Source organism: Pleurodeles waltl, chromosome 3_1 (assembly GCF_031143425.1).
Source record: "Pleurodeles waltl isolate 20211129_DDA chromosome 3_1, aPleWal1.hap1.20221129, whole genome shotgun sequence".
NCBI classification, from domain to species: domain Eukaryota; kingdom Metazoa; phylum Chordata; class Amphibia; order Caudata; family Salamandridae; genus Pleurodeles; species Pleurodeles waltl.
The window spans coordinates 917,136,851-917,159,552 of record NC_090440.1 but is presented as its reverse complement, the minus strand read 5'-3'; the positions used below and the strand labels follow the sequence as shown (position 1 = coordinate 917,159,552).

Here is a 22,702-nt window from a genome sequence, read left to right as displayed (position 1 = left end):
TGTGTAGTTTACCTGTCCTGGTAGTGTAAAACTCCTAAATTCGTTTTTGCACTACTGTGAGGCCTGCTCCCTTCATAGGTTAACATTGGGGCTGCCCTCATACAGTATTGAAGTGGTAGCTGCTGATCTGAAAGGAGTAGGAAGGTCATATTTAGTATGGCCGGAATGGTAATATAAAATCCTGCTGACTGGTGAAGTTGGATTTAATATTACTATTCTAGAAATGCCACTTTTAGAAAGTGAGCATTTCTTTGCACTTAAATCTTTCTGTGCCTTACAATCCACGTCTGGCTGGGCTTGGTTGACAGCTCCTTGTGCATTCACTCAGACACACCCCAAACACAGGGTACTCAGCCTCACTTGCATACATCTGAATTTTGAATGGGTCTTCCTGGGCTGGGAGGGTGGAGGGCCTGCTCTCACACAAAGAACTGCCACACCCCCTACTGGGACCGTGGCAGACAGGATTGAACTGAAAGGGGACCTGGTGCACTTCTTAGCCACTCTTTGAAGTCTCCCCCACTTCAAAGGCACATTTGGGTATAAAACAGGGCCTCTGCCCTACCTCATCAGACACTTGCTGGAGAAAAAACCTGAACCAGAAACTACATCCTGCCAAGAAGAACTGCCTGGCTGCTCAAAGGACTCACCTGTCTGCTTTCTACAAAGGACTGCTGCCTTGCTGTTGGCCTGCTGCCTTGCTGAACTCTTGTCTGGCTGTGAAAGTGCTCTCCAAGGGCTTGGATAGAGCTTGCCTCCTGTTCCCTGAAGTCTCAGGACCAAAAAGACTTCTCTTTTTCACTTGGACGCTCCGCGCGCCGAAAATTTTGACGCACAGCTTGTTCCGCGGCGAGAAAAACACTGCACACCGACGCTGATCGACGCAACGCTCTTGGGACGACCGGAAATCCGACGCACGGCTTCGCAAGGACAACGCCGCCCGACCTGCAGAGGAGAAATCAACGCGACGCCTGCCGTGAGATCGTAATTTCGACGCGCAGCCCCGCAGAACGACGCGCAGCCGGAAAACAAGCAGGAAAATCCACGCACAGACCCGGGACATCTGGTAATCCCCGTGATCCACAGAAAGAGACTGTCCACGCGCCGGAAAACGACGCACGACTTCCCCGCCTGGAAAATAACTACGCAAGTCCATGTGTGCTCGGGAGAAATCGACGCACACACCCTTTTTCCACGCACCTCTTCTTTTGTGGCCCTCTGAGGAGATTTTTCCACTCCAAACCAGGTACTTGTGCTTGAAAGAGACTTTGTTTATATTCTAAAGACTTAGGACACTTTATATCACTTTTCAGTGATATCGCTACAATTTCCCATTGCAACTTTATTCTTTATGACCTACAATTATCCTGATAAATATTATATATTTTTCTAAACACTGTGTGGTGTATTTTTGTGGTGCTATACGGTGGTATTGTATGATTTATTGCACAAATACTTTACACATTGCCTTCTAAGTTAAGCCTGACTGCTCGTGCCAAGCTACCAGAGGGTGGGCACAGGATAATCTTGGATTGTGTGTGACTTACCCTGACTAGAGTGAGGGCTTTTGCTTGGACAGGGGGTAACCTGACTGCCAACCAAAAACCCCATTTCTAACAGCAGGCATGGCCCATTCAGCTGTAAATGACCACCCCGCCTCCTTTCTAGCACAGTGGCCCATCAGGATATGCAGGCTACACCCCAGCTCCCTTTGTGTCACTGAAGAGGTTCACAAACTGACCCAGACAGGGAATCAACAAACAGGAAATGTCACAGAATGGGTAAAGCAAGAAAATGCCTACTTTCTAAAAGTGGGATTTTCAAACTAACAATTTAAAAACCAACTTCACTAAAAGATGTATTTTAATATTGTGACTTCAGAGACTCCAAACTCCAATTTTCTGTCTGCTCTCAAAGGGAAACTGAACTTTAAAGATATTTAAAGGCAGCCCCCATGTTAATCTACGAGAGGGATAGGCCTTGCAACAGTGAAAACCAAATTGGGCAGTATTTCACTATTTCACTGTTAGGGCATGTAAAACACATCAGTACATGTTCCACCTTTACCATACAATGCACCCTGCCCATGGGGCTACCTAAGGCCTACCGTAGGGGTGCATTAAATGTATAAAAAGGGAAGGTTTGGGCCTGGCTAGTGGGTACACTTGTCAGGTCGAATAGACAGGGTAAAACTGCACACACAGACTCTGCAATGTCAGGTCTGAGCCATGTTTACAGGGCTACCCATGTGGGTGGCACAACCAGTGCTGCAGGCCCACTAGTAGCGTTTGATTTACAGGCCCTGGGCACCTGTAGTGCACTTTAATAAGGATTTACTAGTAAATCAAATATGCCAATTATGGAAAAGCCAATTACACATACAATTTCACATAGGGAGCACTTTCACTTTTGCACTGGTCCGCAGTGGTAAAGTCCTGAGAGTAACAAAAACAGAGTCCAGCACACAGCAACAACCTGGTAAGCAGAGGCAAAAAGTTAGGGGAGACCACTCCAAGGATGACAGGTCTAACAAACGTGTGCCAAAATCTTTACCCATGTACCCCCTCTACGTCCTGCAGGCTTGTGTGGAGGTCCCTTCAGGGGGGAAGTGTCATGGTTGGAGGTCTTGATCTTCCCAAAGTCATAACCTCTCTTCTTCAGAAACACACTGCTCCTTGCCATTCCAGAAGTGTGGCATCACAAGACTTTAGGACTAGAAATCATTCAGTAGGAGGCCATCATAGATATTTGGTTCCAAGATATTTCAGACCAGTGCGTCTTAGATATTGTGCATCAGGTGGTTAAATAGACTTTGTTGAACCTCCTGCTACAAACGTCTGGATAGTGCAATGGTCAGGAAATTTGATCAAATGCAAGGCAATTCAAATATGCATACAAAAATAGGCCTAGAAGGGAGAACTTGTAGTTGTTTCTCCTGTTGAGCAGGATGGGCACTTATTCAATCCCCTACTTGTGTTCAAAATCATTAGTGAAATTTTGACCCATAATAGACTTGAAGAATGTGAATTAATTGGTCCAGTATAGACAGTGTAGGAAATCTTACTTTTCTGTGTGGTCATCCCATATTTTTCATCTTATTTTGGACCATATTTCTGCTTGTCTTAGAAGTCTGTACACTTTACTCGGCATGGGTCAAATGGATTAATTCTGATTGGCACATTTAACTTGCCTGTGTGTCCATAGAATATGATGTCGAAAGTGTACTGTGGGGCTGGAAGATAAATGCCACTGCTGGACTGATGCACCTATTGTGCTGTCCATTACAGTGGCAGTTCAGTCATGGCTACTGGCCTACCCTGACTAGTGTAGTGCAAAACCTGCAGTGCAACCTCTCAAAATAACCTTTTTAGACTGGTAAAGACCTCAAATTTAAATATTTATGTCACCCCTATGAAGGCCTTGTAGCCCACAGGAAATGTGCAAGGTATTTAGAAGCAGGACAGGGAGAACTTTAATTTTACCTTGTCCCTACAGTGACAAGGCCCTAAAATCTACTTTCACTGTGGAAGGCCTAGCTGTCATATGCAGAAAATCCAAGTACAGATTAAAATACTAATATGTATCTCTGTAATGGGATCAGCTACAAAAATAATTAAACAAATATTCCATTCTAGCCCAATAAACCCAATTCAATGACAAAGTCATATTTCAAATAAATATTAAGGAAAAGTAACATTTCAGAAGTTATCTTTTCTTTCTTCAAGTTCCAGGAGGCTAATTTGCATTAACTCTTCAGCAACTTCCAGCCTATGCTGAGGACAAGGTATGAAGAGGTGTGACATATCTCCCAGAAAATGTTATTTTTCTTGATGCTTTTTCTACTTAAATCTTTAAAATCTCACATATCTGGTTCCCCTCATTACATTTTTATTATTTTGTTGTCAATTCTTTCCATAGTATTCTAAGTGGATTTTTTATTTTATTGCTTGGTGTTTTGACTTTATTGCTGTTTTGCTACTACATAGATACTTTACACATTGTCGTAAGTTATGCCTGCTTATTTTGTGCCATAGCTATAAGAGGGTTGAGCTCCGGTTACTATAGTGATTTTAAGTGTTCACCATGCCAACAGTTGTGAATTTTCCTTGAGGCGGGCAGCCGTTCAACCCAAAAAATAATCCACCTTCTTAGAGGCACTCTTCAGCTTATCATCTCAGCTGCATCTGTGGTGGATTTTCTGACTTCAAAAGATGTAGAAATGCATACTTTCATATCCCTATTCACTAGTCACATCAGCAACCTATGGTCTTCAATAAGGATATTTCCAATGTAGATTCATCCTTTTTGACTGAAATCAGTCCTGCATGTCTTCAGTAAGAGCATGCTTACCTGGTAGATCCTCTTCAAAAAGAAAATATACACATCCAACCATACTTAGATCATGGGATAGTCCATGCCTCTTCCATGCAACTGGCAAAACTACAAACAGGACAGGTTTACAACCTTTAAGTGCTCATGGAATTATTCTAAAGTTTGTAACGTCTCTGCTACATCTAAAGACAACAGCTCAGATTTGTAGGAGGACTCTTCAGCATCTCACTCAGAAATATTTTTCTCCCTCCCCTAATCATGCCTCTCCAAGCTTCTAGAGAGAAGATCAGCACCAGTCCATCAAAGGCTTCAGGTCCAAATGGACATGGCTGCCTCAGTATTCCTAGCACCCCAAGCCAGATTCCATGACATCCACCTTACTTGTCATCTTCTACATCATTGACAGTGGAGAGAACTGCCTGCATTTCTTCAGGTTCTTTTGAATTTTGCACGATCATTGAAACAAGCAGTACTGGAGGCCAGACAACCAGGTGGCCATGGCATACATAATCCAGCAGGTTGGAGTGAGCTCACATTCTCTGACATTGGTGGCTCATCAGATCTGATCTTGGGTGGAATCTCACCAGATATATCTTAAAGCCAGCTTCTTTCCAAGGTTAGACAATCTGGTATAACATTTCCTGAGCAGCATCTTCTCTGCCTCCATGGAGGTTTTATTAACAATTAAACTTTTTTAGAACATCCTTCAGAGACTAAGTGAACCTCAGACCTGTTTGCAAATGACAGGAACACAGCTTTTTCTGTAATTTGCCAGGAAAAAAGTTCAAAGAGGTAGTCGGAATGGATGTTTTGATCACTCCCTTGCCTCCCCTTTTTCTGTTTGCCGTACTTTTTCTTGATAGAGTGTTCTTTCCCTACATACAGTGTTATCTCCTAAGAGCTCAGCTTAAAAATGGCAAATCATCTTAGTTGCTCCTGCATGGAAATGGAAATCTTTTTCCCCTTTCTCAAGAAGTGGCTGTAAGTCTACAGTGTCTTTTGCCTTGTGCCTTTTCTCTCACATGGCTGATCTTGTCCCAGCCTTCACTCTAAAGGTTAAAGCTGGCCATCTGATGGACTTTGAAATAAATGGAGGGCCCAGTGGATTTAGAGGTCTCCAACAGAGTGGCTCTTTCTATCCAAGCATTGTGCAGGCCTTCCATTAGGAAATTCCATAATCAACACTGGGCTTCTTTCTTCCATTGGTGTTCTTCTGGAATCTTATTTCCTGCAACCCATTGAAATGTTCAGAGCTTCTTTACAATGTTTTCATCTTCGATCTTTTAGTCTCCTTTCTTGGTTGTCAGTTAGGTGCCGTCGTAGGTTCTGGATCTCTAGATGATGACAAAGTCAGATGGCGAGCCTAGGTCTTTAATTGTCATGTGTTTTTTGGTAAATGTCCTTGTTCTTGTTGCTTGCTATATCCTCATATATGAAGAGTGGGTTAAGCAAAAGGGATGAGGCAATAACATCCTGATTACTTGCAGATAACCTTCATCATGCAAGTGCTATTCTTCTTTGTCACAGTTTTGCAAGTTATTTGTCTCCCCCATGGGAGTTTACGAGCATGTATATTGCAGGGAAGGTAACTATCTAATACCTCATTCTGTGGAGGACTTAGAAAAACTGTGAGATAGAACTTTTAGGTGCTCTGTTGTTAGGCAATGGATGGGTTGCAGTTCAGAGATAAGGATTGTAATGACGAAGAGTAGGACTTGGCGTAATGAAGATAACTGCTAAATTATCTCGACATTGTGGTACATAATGTTAGATGCAGTTAGTGAGCAAGTAATGCTTCCTTTGTGTTGGGGTCAGATAAAAGAGAAGGGGATGCTGTTGGAGTCTGAGATGTTTGCTATAGGTGCTGAGGATGGCCACAGTAACTTGCCGGCTTAGTAATAGATCTTGGTCTGGCCAGATTCCAAGGCTGGTGGTTTATGCTTAGGCCAGGAGTGCCTGACATAGATGGCTCGGCTGTGGCAAAGACACTAGGTAGCATGAGTGGGAAGGCAACAACACCAACAGGACAGAACTGGAAATCCTTGAATTTATTCTACCATAGGCACACAAAATCCATTGCTCTGATATCCCTAGATATGCAGCAAACAGCTGCATCACAACATACATCCAATGTGGGATCAGCATAATATACAAAGGATGCGTGATGGCAAGGGACATCTCTGTCTAGGAGGATGGAAGGGTGGGAAGGGCTGTTGTTTTATTCTTTAAGCCACACTAAGAGATACACCTAGTTCTGTTTCAACCTTTGTCACAGGAGAACTTTGTTATTATGTTTTAGAGGTGAAGGAGTCAAGCAGGTATTGCTAAGATTGTGTCCCATTGTGTTTATCATCTCAAGAGACCTAAGCTAATCAACAAAGCACTATTCTTTCCCTACTTGATGCAGTTTCTTTTTCAAAACTATTACTTTCAATAAATATCACTTAATGCAGTCCTGTCCATTTACAAACTGTGAACAAATGGCTTTGCAAGTTCAGCATGCATATGTATAACTGCAGATAACCTTCTTGTTTGAAGGCACATATAATATTTGAAAAATGAGGTAGGACATTATAACTAGCAGAAAAAAAACAAAAAACGATTTATCTCTTGGTCCTCTGTCTGTCTCGTGGCACAGCTCTCTGAAGAGGCATACGATTTAATCCATTTTAGTTCACAATCTGTGTTATTCCAAAGCATCCTGTGTGCTTCATAAATAGAAAAGGGCAGAACTGTGAAGAAAGGTAACCACCCCACAAATGCTGATAAATTCCACACACAGCACAGGCCACTCTCGGTGACATAACGAAACTTGAGGGGGGCCACCCTGCAAAGTACACAGAGGGGCACTCCTCTCCATCCCACCACCTGGAGCTCGGGCCCCACCCCCGCACCATGGAAGTATTGGGGGATGCAGGTACTTATGTTACACCAGTGGCCACTCTGACTTCTAAGGATAGACAGAAGGACTCCAATAGGATGGCTACTATATGCAGCACTTTACCTCTTTATACGAAGTTAGAAATGTGGTTACTAGTTTACTGACGTGTGATCCCTAGTCAGGCAGCAATCACAATCCTAGTCAGGGAAAGGCACAAGTAAACCCCAAATTAACTTGTGCTCAACCACTGGTAAATTAGCACAGAGCAGTCAGGCTAAAATTAAAGGCAATGTGTAAAGTATTTGCGTAACACTTCACACAGTGGACCAGTGAAAACATCACACAAAAAGTTCCCACAGCAGGTTAGAAAAATAGAACTTAATTTAATCAATTAATTTAAAAAGCAAGACCAAAACAACAAAAATTCGAATCAGCAGAACTGGAGTTATGATTTTTTACAGACATACATTTTTTATGCCATCACCTCTCCTGTTTGCTTAATTCATTGTTGTTGGCTTTAGGGCTATGTGCACATTCCCACTGCTAACTCATGCTAAAGGGCTTGTGATCTCTCTTTCAAACGTGGTAAAATTCAACTACATCTAATTGACGCATTTAATTTTCTCATGAGTTCCTAGTAAATGGTACTATCTGTACCTAGGACCTGTAAATTAAAAGCTACTAGATGGCCTGCAGCACTAATTGTGCCACCCACTAAAGTAGCACTGTAAAACCTGTCTCAGGCCTAACACTGCAGCCTGTGTGTGCAATTCTAGTCTGCCATTTTGACCTGGCAAAATAAACCTTTTTCCAGGCTTACGCTTTCCTTTTTAATATTTGTAAGTCACCTCTAAGGAAAGCCCTGAAGGCTTATAAGGTGCATTGTATTGAAAATGAGGAACATGATTAAGTAGGTTTTATGCGTTCTCGCCAGTGAAAAACTCCTAAAGTCTTTTTCGAAAGTCTATCTCTTTCTTCGTCTAACAATGGGTTACCTTATTAACCTTAGTCCTAATTTTAGATTGGGAGCAGATAGAGATATCCTGTTTACGCTCAAATAAATTGAAATTCAAAATCCTCTTTAAAAGTAAAGTCGAAATTTGTGATACAGTTCTCAAAATGACACTTTCTAGAAACTTATTTTCTTCTCTCAACTATCTGTGCCTTCTGCCAGTGACCTGGGTCACATGACTATAAATGGCTTTGCTGTTAGGGTTTGTGTATTGCTTGCAGACAATAACACTAATGAGTCTTACTTGTGAACAAGATGGGGCACCCAACAGGACAACTAGAGAGAAGCACTACCCCAGCTGCAACAACACTTCCCAAGATTTGGCCTCCTGCACACACAAAGGGACCTGACACTGGGCCTGCCTTACCCCTTTTGTTACCCCCAGACCATTTGCCTTGATGGTAGAAAGAGGAGAAATTTTCAATTCCAGGTGTGGGGGTTGGATAGGGAGTTCCCCCACACAAAGGCCAACACTGAGTATAAATATGGACGTCCAGAACCACTCACAAGAACACTCCTGGACCTGTGAATTTTAAAGAAGAAGGACTGCCCTGTTGTCAGAGGACATCACTGCTACTTGAAGGATTGCTTTGGCGACTAAGGAAAATTGGTCCTTCTTGCATTCATTCCTGCCTACTCAGATTGACTTTAAGGGTCAGTTGGCTTCAGGGACACAATAAGCTTCAGAGACCTACCTGCAATTGCCCAGCTGACCTACAGCAAACGGACCTGCAACTGGACCTGCCCGAGCCCTGCTCTGGCCTCTGCTGATTTAGTTCAATCCCTAAGAAGTGCCTGTCATGTTCTGGACCCTAAGCAAGCATCAGAAAGCACTTCTTCCCTAACTGAAGGTTCCATCAAATCCGGCGCCAAGGAAGCAAGTCCCACAAAAGCTCATTGCACATTTGACAGCTTTAATGGAATGCTCAGCGATGCAAAGTCCCGCAAAGCCTCACGATTTGGCTGAAAGCTTCATCAGACCCAGCACAGAGCAACATGAAGCCTCACGAAGCACAAAGCATCCCTGTGCAGAGTTACCACCAAGGAATTAAGGTACAATTCCCAGCAGCCAAACCTGGTCCTGTGCCCGAACCGAGCTACATCACAGTTGTCCTGAACTTTCGCCTTTTGTCCCAGTCCAGTGCAACCAGATACCCAGAGTTGGCACTTCCTGCTTTTGTCAAAGGTTTCACCTAAAACTTTACAATTAAATATATTCTGCTCTACCTATTGGATTTTGTTGTTTGGTATCTATCATTTTATTCATTTTTATTTATTCTAATATACTCTATTGTTCTAAATCTGTTTGGAATTGTTTCTGTGTTGTCTTTTCACATGTCTGACACCTTTAGTGACTTTAGTGGTTCACCCTAACAAGGACTGTGGTTTTTGCCTGAGCTGCTACCCCCTCAAACAGTAACCCAGTTTTTTACACTCTAGGGAAGAGTCCAAACTTACGTGCTCCTTGGTACTTGGTTGAATTGCACACACAGATTCCCTGTGGCACAAGACAGTATTCATCATCCAAACAGGCAGGGTAACAAGTAGGCTCACCTGGTGAGAGAATAAATGTACATTAATTAAATTTAAAGTGCACATAACATTTTACACACAAATACAAACCTGTTTGTGCCCCAGAACCCAAAAACCTACATATATGCAAATGCATGAACACCCATATACGCATGTGCGCCTTATAGCCCGCTTATTGTTCCGGGGGACCCCATGCTGCTTCACACTCGTTCAGCTACCAATGCTATCCCACTGATCACTTCTCTCCCTGGGGAACATAACACCCCTGCATAATTTACTCTGAACCCCATCCACCTCACCAGTGAAGCCCTTAATATGGACAATTCCTTCTAAGGCACCACAAATCGCCTCCCAGTGGTCGTATACATATTGTCACTATTGCTCAAAGAGTGAGAACACCTTGGTGCATTTCTACATCAAACCGAACAAAGACCTGGGAGTGCTGACTCTGAAAGAGGAGTGAGGAATGGCCCATATGCTGACTTCATAAGGGGGTGTGCCTGTTCAAAACAAGGTTTGACCTCAATAGAGCATCAGAAATTGTTTTTATGTGGGGATCTGATTCCAAGATGTTGTTCAACAACTTCAGGCTGAGTTTGAAATGCCTAGACATGGGTTTTTATACCACTCACAGAGTGGGCATGAGGTTAGCGCATAAGTAGTTTTAAATGTAGTGCTCTAAGGATTCACACCACTGAAGAGTAAATATTACTCAGGTTTCATCGCTCAGCCCCACCATCTTCAATGCTTAAATGAACTCTCAGGTCAACGTCATCTGCGCACATGACATCAACATCCTCTTGTACGCAGACAACACACAACTCATACTTTGCCTCTTATACAAGACCCCCAACACAAGAAACAAGTTCACCACCTGCATGACCAGAGCCACTATTTGAAGGAAATTTAACTATCTCAAGCTCAACACCAGACAGACAGAAGTAGTAATATTCAGCAAGAACATCTAGCCATCGGACTCCAACTGGTAGCCTAGATGATCTCAGACCCACACCTAGAACCCATACCAGGAACCTCAGAGTAATGACTGACAGCAAACTGGACATGACTACACAAGTCAACCTTATCACTGTATCCTGCTTCCACACCTTGAAGATGTTTAGGAAGATCTTCAAATGGCATTCATGACCTAGTCACCAGCACGTTGAACTATGGTAACTCTTGTTCTGCCAGGATTACCAAGTGAATCAATAGAAGACCACACACCATCCAGAACACAGCAGACAAAATCATCCTCAATCTCCCACACACAACCCACATCAATCTACACCTCATGTAATTACATTGGCTCCAAATACACAAAAGAGCAAAATTCGAACTCCTCAGACACACATTCAAAGCACTACTCAGCTAAGTCCCTAACTACCTGAACAGTTGGATTTCCTTTTACCAACTGCCCATAAACCTCCACTCCTCAAGACTCTTACTCGCACACATCCCACACAAACACAGGACCAGATCAGGTTAGGTATTTGCTTACATCGCTCCTAAACTGTGGACCAACCTCCCACTCCACAACAGAGCCTTCTCCTCTCTTTTTTAATTCCAGAAAAGCTGGATTTCCAACTAACCAACCTGCTATACACAAGACTATGCACACACACCTACTTAGTACCAGGAACCCTTGCAGGTAATGGTACACTTTACAAATACATATAACATAACAATCTGAAAGAATTTCATGAAAAGGTCAAATGAAAGTCATTGATGACTTCTTCTATTGTACCACCTGATAAACCAAAAGGGAAATAAGATTATAGGGATGCTGTAGGTAGACAAGTGGATGAATGGCCTGGTGCACCCAGTGGCTATCAGAACAGGTTATAAGGTGGTTCAGCTAAAACACTTTACCTAGGGTCTATTACTCTTGGACATGGATCAAAGGGGTGGAAATTACCCAATTTCTTCCTGTTTGCAAGCTTGTAGATTTGAGGGTGCTGCAAATTTGCAACCTTCCTGGGAAGAAGTAATACATAAACTTTGCGAGTTGTATACATCCGCACTTCAGTCACACCCTAAGACCACAATTTATGGGGGGAATAAAGTTCTCCAGATATCAAAGTTATATATATATATGGCATTAGTAGTGGCACACAGGCACAATGCCAAATATCGGGGTAGGCCTTTGGAACATTCAATTAAATCTTTGATGACACAAGTAGATTGGATATTGGAAGCTAAGAGAGTAACTTACACTATCAGGCATTCTCCGCTCCCCTTTTCTCCATTGTGGTCAGGGATTTTGTTTGAAGAACAATAGGATATGCTGTAACGGTACAAGTACTACCATTGTAATACTAAAGAGAGCAATATTTAGACTGTTAGGAATACGATGCCTTTAATATGTCCAAAAAAAAAAAAAAAAAATGTGTTATTAAAAAGTAACGTAGGAAGTTTGATAGGTTCATAATTTTAGACGGGGAGTTCATTGATATATTTGGGAGTGCATTGATACATATATAAATATAAGTATATATATGTGTATGTGTATGTGTGTGTGTGTGTGTGTGTGTGTAGTCACTTAGAACACAAAGGTTACAAAAACATTATAGTTAGATTGACATTTTACACACACAAAACCATAGTTATACTTACAACTATACTTATGTTAATAAATAACTTGTGGCCTAAAGTTCCTTAACAACACGAGTTATCATTTAACTATAACTGCTGGATTTTTATAGTTTTGTGTGGGTAAAAGGTTAATCTAACTATAACATCTCTATAACCTTAATTTTTTCAGTGGATTTCCATTTTTTTAATTCAAAGTAATATATAATTACCGTACATTAAAATAGCCACAGGAGTATGGTGTGTGAGGGGTGAGTTTTTTTCTATGGGGCTTCCGATTCACAGATCCATTATGTATTTACACTGGGGGTCATGCCTAGCACTGTGGTAGATCCGCAGATTCATGACTCAGCCCCCCCCAAAAAATTGATACATATTTACCCTTGAGGGTCCCTCAGAGACCCCTCAATGTGTCCTATGGAGTCAGGGCACCTCTATCCTGACCCCTTATGTATGTTTATTTATGTTTGTCCACCAGGGGCCCAGCCAAGAAACAAAATGGCAGTCACAATTTTCCTTTCAGGTTGAGGCCAGTCAATCAAGGTCTTGCTTTCCGCTTGGATCTATGGGTACCCGTGACACTACTGAACAGATTTACACCAAGTTATAAAATGTGGGACCTATTGTTAGCAATTCCATACAATATGCCTAGAGTGGATTTTTTGCTTCGTCCACAGGAGTATTTCTCTTTCGCCTCATGTTATTGGCTATCTGGTGTATCATTCTGCCTCCAGAAAGTGCTTCTATTTGAAAAGATATGGGACTATATTACATGTGAAAAGTACACCCAGTGGTCATACTGTTTAGCACATTCCAACATTTATCCTCAATGTGCACGCTAGAGACAAAGTAATCCTTATTTGTTACCTTTTTCAAACCTTTGGCAAAGCAAGTAGGTCTGACATTATTGTGCTAAACTCTATTTATGAATGCTTGGGCTTGTATGTTTTTGCACCTTAACGCCAGGCACACTCTGTCACTGCTTGTTGAATATAATGTTTCCAATGTTATGTTTGCTCCTTTAACTACACGTTTGTACGTATAGAACGTTGTTCTTATTGTTGCAACTGTCGTGTAGAAGGGCACAATGAAAGCGACTATCAATCTTACCTTCATACTCTATCATTTGATCCTCCTGGAGAGAACAGTGTTGGTTTACTTATGAGAAACAGGTGCAGCGACACTACACCAATAAGCTTTCCAAGCTCCTAGTTAATCTAACATTGGGTCTTCAGTTACATCTTAATATAATACACGAACAACATTTCCTGAAGAATCCTATTGAAGTTTAAAAGGGCAATGTCAATCTTCAGTGATGGAATAGTAAGAATATGCAATTCCAAATAATGAAATTCTACTGCTTTGGTCTGTAGTGGCAGTGCCTAATTTGTGCCGGGAATTCAGATGATTGACATCTGCAATCGCTTTATGGCTAAGTGTTAGTTTCCAACATCAGACTTTGATCCAGCGCAAGAGAGGGAGAAAGAAGAGGAGAAAGACAGGACACCCAAACAAAGAGAGAAAGAAGAGATGAAAACGAACCTGCAAAACAAAGAGACAGGAAGTGTAGGGTGATGGTAGAAAGAGACATGGGGAAGACTCGAGGCTAGGCAACCCTATTATTTTACAGGCCCGACATTCAGAGGCACTAGTTCTAAATGAAAACGTTGTGTCCTTTAATTCATTTTTTTCCTTAATTATTCACTGGCTGATATATCGAGCTGAGCTTTTATGTATGTGTCTAGATTTTCTGACCAGGTTAAGTGTGTCTCACCTCTGACACCCACCATGGGCAACAAAAGACAAGCATTTGCAATGCAACGGGTCTCGCGTTTGCTCATGTTAGACCTGATAGCGTTGTAAACTCCTAACCTGACTTTTCACCTATCGGCAAAAGTGTATTTATGTACCTAACCTGAAAAAGTGTAATTAACTGGGTAAAGCGCTCAACTTCTGCAAGCGAATTCGCGCTAGTAAAATAGAGAAAAAGTAGTCCATGAGCCGGACAGAAAACAGCGAGCCTTGCATGTTTTCTGTACTTGGTCGATGCGCTCAAGGAGGGCTAGCAATCGGAAAAGGCATGACGTGTGCATGCCTTCGACTAATGAAAGCAAGCGGATTTTAATAGTCAAGCCCACGAACCAATGAAAAACACTGACGTGATGTCGACAGGGCTCCGAGCCCTTTTCTAATAACTAAAGCGTCTTGCTGCGATACGCATGCGCGAGCGCATGCAACGCAGGCTCGACCCTAAAAAGGGCTCTCTCTAGACCAAAATCTTATATATATATATATATATATATATATATATATATATATATATATATATATATATATACATTCCAAACAAAATTGTCAAGTCAGGTCAGCTGCTGTCTGGTGGAAAGTTTTGGGTTAATCCGCCAGGGGGAGGGGGGCGAAAAAAGAGGGGATTCTAAACAAGTTTTCCCCCTTCATTTTTCCATAATGATTTTGAACAGATACAATGTCAGACGGATGTGCGGTCCGTTCTTGCGGGAACTAAATACTCCTTGTGCACAACATAGTCCTCTGGCAGTGGGCGCCACGTGGTCCAGCGTCTCAGTCCCATATTCCTGCAAGCATAGCTTTAAGTTGCTGAAGTGAGGTACCAATAGATATACTGAAGGGTGCCTCTGAAGTTGGAGGTGGTTCAAAGGGTTACCCTCTGAACCACAGATGTCTCTCCTAAATTTCAGGCCTGTCGACCATGGGGCCTAGGAATTCAGATCATTATCTTCAGTGGGGTCATGATCTGGCTCCAAGAGGCCAAGTGTCAAAACCTGTTCCTCCAATCTATCCAGCCACGCCCACAACTGGCAGAGACCTGTCATTCCGGGTGCCTAAGTTTTATGAAGCTTTGTGATTGATTTGAACCCAGTGGAAGTTTACGTATCTGTGGTGAAATGACATCATTCTTTCTTTATACTGGAGTAACTGACTAGCATTGGATGTGCAGGACGAAAATGATTAAGCAGTGCTTTTTCGGAAAGTTGATGTTGAAAGCAACAATTATTGTGATTTATTTTACTTTGACACATTGTCCTTAGGATGGTCTCATGGATGGTTGGAGCCTTGGGAGACCAATACGTCGACCTTACACTCTCCATGATGCAATTCTGCTGGAGTCCATTAAGAGTGATTTCTGATTGTTTGAAAGACTGCATATAGGACTCAAAACTTTTGTGGTTGGAGAGTCAGGAGGGTTGGTGTTCTCCTTCTGTCCCTCGGATGTAAAGGGATTGGGGATAAGAGGGGTAACCAGTGAGTTTGTATAAAAACACTGAAAATTCTCTTTGTTGCTTTGCTATATTGATGAATATATCATTAGTGAATATATAAAAACTCTTCAATTTTTTCAGAAAACAATTACATGTTGTTTGAAGATTTATTTATTTCTGATATTTGATTGATGATTAATTACGACATGAATGTGTTTAAAATAGTTGATATATTTGCATGCTAATGATTCCTCCATGAACATTGTGTGTTTATAGTTCAAATTCTATGGCTGTCACTGGGGAATGCACAGATGTGCTTTCCCCAGCCGTCAGTGAAATAAAGTTGGAATTAAAGGCACCAAAAGAGAGTTTTTAGAACATAAAATTCCCACTTCTAAGAAGTGGCTTTTCTAGAGCATTATTGACCAAACTGCCTTTACCATGGAAAGGGGTTTGTCCTTGTGAATCCAACAGAGTAAATACATGAGGGTGCTCCACTGCAATCCACTGTTCAGAATCAATTGAAACCTATCCCTAAGCTAACCTATGGGCAAGGTAGCTCTCATCTGTAGTGAAAACACGCATAAGTATTCTTTCACTACATGGGCACATCTGCCCTGGCACACGCACAAGCCTGCATGGGCAGGATGGCCACAAGTTAAAGGACACCACACAGGTGCAAGTGCACCCATTCCGGCCTGCTATGACAGGCCAAGTACATAGTGGCACACCAGTGTGCATATTTGCACATACTGGTCAATGCCACTTTCGCAGCATAGTTAGGAAGGTGCACATATTTTTACACTGTATTCACAGTGGGAAAGCACCTAGAGCCCCAAAGGCACTTTAAACCTCACTATGCAAGTGCAAACCCATTGGGCTGCTGTGTCAGGCTCAGTGTACATCGGAACACCCTTGTGCAAGTGTGCACATACTGGTAAGCAATGGCAGACCCAGTCCCTTAATAGAAATCACTGACAAGTGAGCACATACTGACCTGCTAAGCCAGGTTCAGCACATGTCAGAATGCCATTTCAAGTGTACCCACCTGTAGGGGCAGGTCCAGTATTCACTGGTTACTGCCACTTCCCACCATGCATAGAAAGGGCGATGGGACTTCCACACTGTACTCACAGTGGAACAGTGCCCTGTGCCCTAAGGCCACTCATAGGGAATGAGCGAAACCTATGGGAGGGGCCGATCCCTTAGGTAGGGAGAACCCATGTGAGGGTTCTTCCCTGCCTGGTCAGGGAACATCCTGGTGTCCCTGTTCTGCCTCACGCCCATCACCCTCGCTGCCCTTCAGGGGGCATCCCAGGGACAGCATTAGGCATGCTCACAGTTGGTCAGGGCATGAGAGATGCCACCCTGGGTGCGGACCCACCTGCACCTCCACAGGCCTGCACTGTTAGGCCAGGTTATTCTGGTGGGTGGCACACTTAGTGCAGAACCCCACCAGTAGCCAAGGCTGTACCTGTCCCGGGTATATGGTGTACCTTTTTACAGGGCACTATTGGTACGGTACCTCAACCGCCCATGTACTTGCCCCTTTTTGGCCTATGTAGGAAGGATCCATGCACTTTTCATCTGCAGTACAGTGGGGAATTGCCCAAAATCCTAAGGTCACTATATCAGTCAGTAAAAAGCCAGGAGTAAAGATAGAAGATATCATGAGTGATGCAATATCTGGGGTAATTGGCAGTGCTTGGCGAGGACGGAAAATATAGTTACCCTAGGGCATGAGTTATAGTTACTCTAACTATAAAAGCTGAATTTCTATGGTTTTGTGCGTGTAAAATCTGAACATAACTATAATGTCACTGTAACCTTTGATTTTTATTGAATTTCCAAGTTAAAAATTTTTTTTATTTCCTTACTATAATGTTCCTGCAACCTTTGTTTTTTTCAATGAACTTCTAGGTTTTTTTTTAACATTAGGAAAGATGCCCATCACAATGCATGGTGAGGGAGGTTGGACTCAGGGCCTGGCCTGGCATTGTGCTGCCCCCATGCAAGCTTGCTGCTCCTGCCCCCACTCCTCCTTGCCATCCATTGTCCAAATCTTGTCCCCTCCCTATTATTTCCATTGTCCATTGTGCTGCCCATCCATCTCACTTGCCCAGTGTGGTGTATTGTTCTGCTGTTACCCCTGATGCCTGGCCTGTAAGGTCAGTTTGGTGCCCCTGCCCATCTCTCTCCTGCCCTCTGTTATCTGAGTCTGTGTTCCTACCCCATTCCTCCTGCCCTCAGTGATCCAATGTACCATACTTGCTAACAATTTGAACTGGGTAAGAGGGAGATTTTAAGAAAACACCTGGAGAATTAATTTTCCCCATTGACTTACATTGAAAAAGAGGTGATTTTAGGCAGGAGACGGATAAAGTAAATCCCTTTGAGATTAAAAACATTTGGAGACTCCTGTCTGAATTGGGCCTGTTGGCATGTATGGCTGTACTGCCACTGTGTTATATTGCCACAGCTTCTCCTTCCTGTCCTGGATAGTTGGTTTGTTGTCCCTGCCCCTCTTTCCCCTGCCCTCCATGGTCTGTTGTGCTGCAACTTCCCCCCTGCCTTCCCAGCATGGTCAACTTGTTGCTTCTGAACAACCCTCTCTGCCCTATGTTTTCCGAGTCCGTGCCCCAGACCTCAGCCTCACCACAGTATTCTAATGAACAACTAGATGTCTAACATTCTATATTCGTTACAAAAGTGTGACACGCCAAACTTCATCTTGATGTAATCAAAACTGTAACACCTATGGCATTTCCTTTATGTGAGAAAACTGGGAAGATTGCAGAAGCCCCCTAACTTTTTGCCTCAATTTTTTTTTTCTTTTTTTGCTGGTGTTTTCCTGACTTTGATGGTGCCGTGGGTACTGCTAAACCAGTCCCAGGGCCTGTGCTCTGTGTAACATGAGTATGCAAATTAGGCTAATTATAATTGGCAGTTTACCTACCTATAAGTCCCTAGTATATGGTAGGGCATGTAGGTTTAGAGACCCCGCCATAGGTAGTGCACGCTGAGGTACCCAATGACATTTTAAAGGCAGGCTTGCCTTGCTGGCTGCTTTTAAATTAAAGTTACATGCAAATTTGACTTTGGAATTAAAAGTACTTCCAAAATCTTAAACCACCTTATTGTTACATATAAGTCACCCCTAAGGTGTTCCCTAGGTCAACCCAGGGTTGGGTGCAGTGTAACTATAAGCAGGGACCTTGTACAATATGTTTTAGAAGCCCTGGTGAGGAAAAATAGCCACATTTGTTTTTCCCTTATTGCAATGAATAGGCTCCATAGGCTAAAATGGGGAGATTAATACATTCTCATGTCTCAATCCAATTGTTTTAGTAAATGCAACAACTTGTCATGGATTTAATATAACTAGTTCAGGTTAAAAGTTACCAGTTTCAGCTCTGTAGTACCCTTCGCTGATTGGCCAGCCTCAGGCATCCTGGCCAGGCTGCCTTAATAAGGAGTGAAGTGGCCTGGGCTGAACACAAAGAAAGTGCCTGGGGGAGGAGATCTTTCCTCAGCAGATGGTGAAACAGGATGGGGGGAGAGTAGCCAAGCTGGTCTTCAAAGGAGGGAAGGACATTTGAAGCAGCTCGGGACATCCCACATTTCCTGTAAGTCCAGACATCCAGGTGCCCTTTTGATTTGATTAAGAGAGGGCAGGAGAGGGGTGTGTTAACAATTTTTTGCCACACCAATGGGTGGGCTCAGCCAGACCTAACCTCCAAAATTCATTTTCTGCCATTTTGGATTTTCAAGGAATGCTGCTTCCTGGGATTGATTTTTGCCACATTTCCAAGGAAGTGGTCATCCAAGGGGGGGGGGGGGTAGTGGCCTGTCTGTGATTGGACAGTTGCCTCCCCTGCTTTGCACCCCAGGAGCAAGGATAAATATGACAGGGCTGCACCCACACCTTAGATCCCTACAAGGAACAATGACTGAAGAAGAGGAATTGACCTGCTGAACCCTTGACCTGCACCTGGATTCTGCACTCTGAAGGACTGTGCCAGCTGCACACTTGGGCTTCACCACTAAAAGGACTTTGCCTGTCTTTAAATGCTTCTAGAAGGGACTTCCCCTAAGATACTGATGCAAAGGAGCTGCCCAGAGTCCCCTGCATGAAGTCCTGCAAGAGGAGCCCAGCTGACCAGTGTCCAGTGGCCATTTGAGTATTCTGACCAAGTGCATTCTGGGAATTGTAGTCCCAACTCCCAAGGAGCAACTCAGAGCTTCTGGAACCTTGAATCAAGTTGTGGACACTTCAAGGACCCAAAAAGGACCTCTGGAAGAAGATCCAGAAGTTTGGAGCCATTTGGAGCAACTGTTGTAAACAGCTCCATAAGTTGAAGTGATGCACTAAGGGAGCTGTAGTCCCAAACCCCAAGAGGCAAACCAGAGCCTCTGAACCCTTGACTGGTGCTGTCGACCACTTACCTCTATCAAAAAACACTTCTGAAAGTAAGTGTAACAGTGTTACATCGTGGGTGGCCTAAACTCTGGACTCTGGACTTTTTTTTAACCCTTTGAGCGCTATTCGCGTCTAAGCACTAGAATTACCTTTAACCTTTAAAAATGTATATCTCTGGTTCATTATATTGGATTTTTGTAGTTGTGGTGTCATTTTAAAGATATAAATATACTCTATTTTGATAAACTGATGTTGGATTTTTATTGTGTTTTGTGTTTTACTTATTTACTGTTCTGTGAATTTTAAATGCTTTACACACTTGTCTCATAAGGAAAGCCTTGACGCCCATTGCCAAGCTACCAAGCGTTGAGTGAGGATTAATTTATTGAGACCTGAGTAGAACTAGTGGGGGTTAGTGACCTATTGGTAAGTGTAGGTTGATACCTGCCCTTACCAATAACCCACTTTCTAACACTTTAAAAATTATAAAGAAGCAAGGGTCTTATTCCCATAGAAATTATGGTTTGTGCTCTATAAAACTAAAATGAGGACAGATTTTCTGAATTCTCAAATAGCGACAAAATACTTTAAAATCATTTGCTATCTTTATATTTTTTTATCTGGTTGATCACTTGGTTATTTGTTACACTTAGAGGAGAGGATCTGGACTTATGGCCAATATTGCAGACTTTTCAACTAGGGAACCAGATTTGGGTTTTGGCTTCAGCTCGACATCCTGTGATTCTGGGCAAATCACTTAATTTGTCCATGCCTAAAACCAAAATGAAGGTGTCCCTGTGTAAAGTAACTGATGCTCATGTAAAGCTATCCAGTTCCTATGGATCATGTCAGCACTATATAAAACTGCAAAAAAACTAAAACATTAAGGGGGTCATTATGACCCAGGCGGTGAGTGTTACTGTGTCGGTAGTACTGCCAAAAGGTTGGGGGTACATACCGCCAGATTATGAGAATGGCAGGTTTGCTGCAGCCATGGCGGTATCAGCTGCCAGGTCGGAGATGTTAATCTCCAGACCAGCGTCCGGCACAGTACGCTGGCGCATCATGAGCCTGCCTACCACCATGGTTTTTGTGGCGTTAGCTCCCTCACCCCCACCACACACCAGACGCCCCATTCCCCTCCATCCAAAGCCCCCACCCTCAAACACACACTAACTCCACACCCCTTGATATTCAAACACGCACACCCCTACCCTCTCCAATCCAAACACACCCCCCCACCCTCTCAAATCCTCTCAATCACCCCCCACTCCCCATACATGCACATACCCAATCACTCACACTGCCAGACACGCATTCATACACACACTGCCATACATGCATTCAAGCACAGATACTTCCAGACATACTCACACACATTCTGTCACACATCCACACTGACATGCAGAAACACACTAACTTCACCATTCTTACACGCATTCACTCACACGCATACAACCGAGCAAACAACACAACACACACATTCACACACTCACTCACACATTCATTCATGCACACAATCAGACACACACACACAACCCCCTACCTTTCCAACCCCTCCCCTGTCGGAAGCCCAACTTACCATTGTTGAGGAGGTCTTCCGGCAAGGAACAGGAAGGGGCACTGCTACCGCCAGCAGCGGCCCACCATCAGAACGCCGCCAGGCCGTATTACTTGTCATAATACGGCTGGTGGTGTTCTACTGGCGTGGTGGTGCTGGTGATAGCAGTGCCACCTTACCACCGTCCGTCACCATGAACACAGCCAGATTTCCGCCCTTCTTCTGGAGGAAGTCCGGCAGTGCTCATAATATGACAGATGGATGGTTGCTGCAGTGGCGGCATTTTGGTGCCCTTCACTGCGGCAGTAGGCGGTTTTTACCAACAGTGTCAAAATGAGCACCTAAGTGTTTTGCACACTTTTGTCATTGGGCTGTACTCTGGCTACATTTGGGTGATTTTTGTGCTACATTTGGTCTCTGTTCTCTGGTGGCCATCTTGGGGGGATTTATTTGTTATGAAGCGCCCTGATTTCCTCATTTACTGTAGTATCCTCAATAGATAATGCTTTCAGTTTTCCACTTCGATTCCATTAAGATTGCATTCAGATGTGCCACACTTCGGCATGAATTCAGAATATTAGCTCTCTAGTTGCTCATTACAACACTGTAGTAAAGCCGCTGATCACCTGGGAGTTACCTGGCAGTCTGCTGCTGGTATTGAAAGTGCATGATTCAGTCTGCATGCCAGATTGTTTCAATTAAGTAGAAGAGGAAGATATTTGAGAACTGTCTTAAAACATTACCTCATTTTTCTCTCTACATCACTAACCATAATTTCTATGCCAAAATAAACCACCTCATTTTGTTTCCCAAAAAATTAAGGGGGTTATTCTAACTTTGGAGGAGTGTTAATCCGTCCCAAAAGTGACGGTAAAGTGACGGATATACCACCAGCCGTATTACGAGTTCCATAGGATATAATGGACTCGTAATACGGCTGGTGGTAAATCCGTCACTTTTCCGTCACTTTTGGGACGGATTAACACCTCCTCCAAAGTTAGAATAACCCCCTAAATGTTTTAAGTTTTACCAGTTTGACTCAAACAAGACGGTTTCAGGTGTGCCACACTTTTTCCATAAGTAAGACTGTTAGCACTCTAGTTTTATTTAGAACACTCTTGCCGGCTGCAGTTAA

General features: G+C 43.1%; 1 protein-coding gene across 1 annotated transcript in view; it reads right to left on the bottom strand.

Annotated features, from left to right (window-relative positions):
• LOC138284756 (uromodulin-like) overlaps nt 1-22,702 on the bottom strand; it is a 95,382-nt gene that overhangs the window by 49,325 nt on the left and 23,355 nt on the right. The window contains exon 4 of the mRNA XM_069223893.1: nt 9,684-9,779. Coding sequence (XP_069079994.1) covers nt 9,684-9,779 — 96 coding nt within the window. The remainder of the gene's footprint in view (nt 1-9,683; nt 9,780-22,702) is intronic.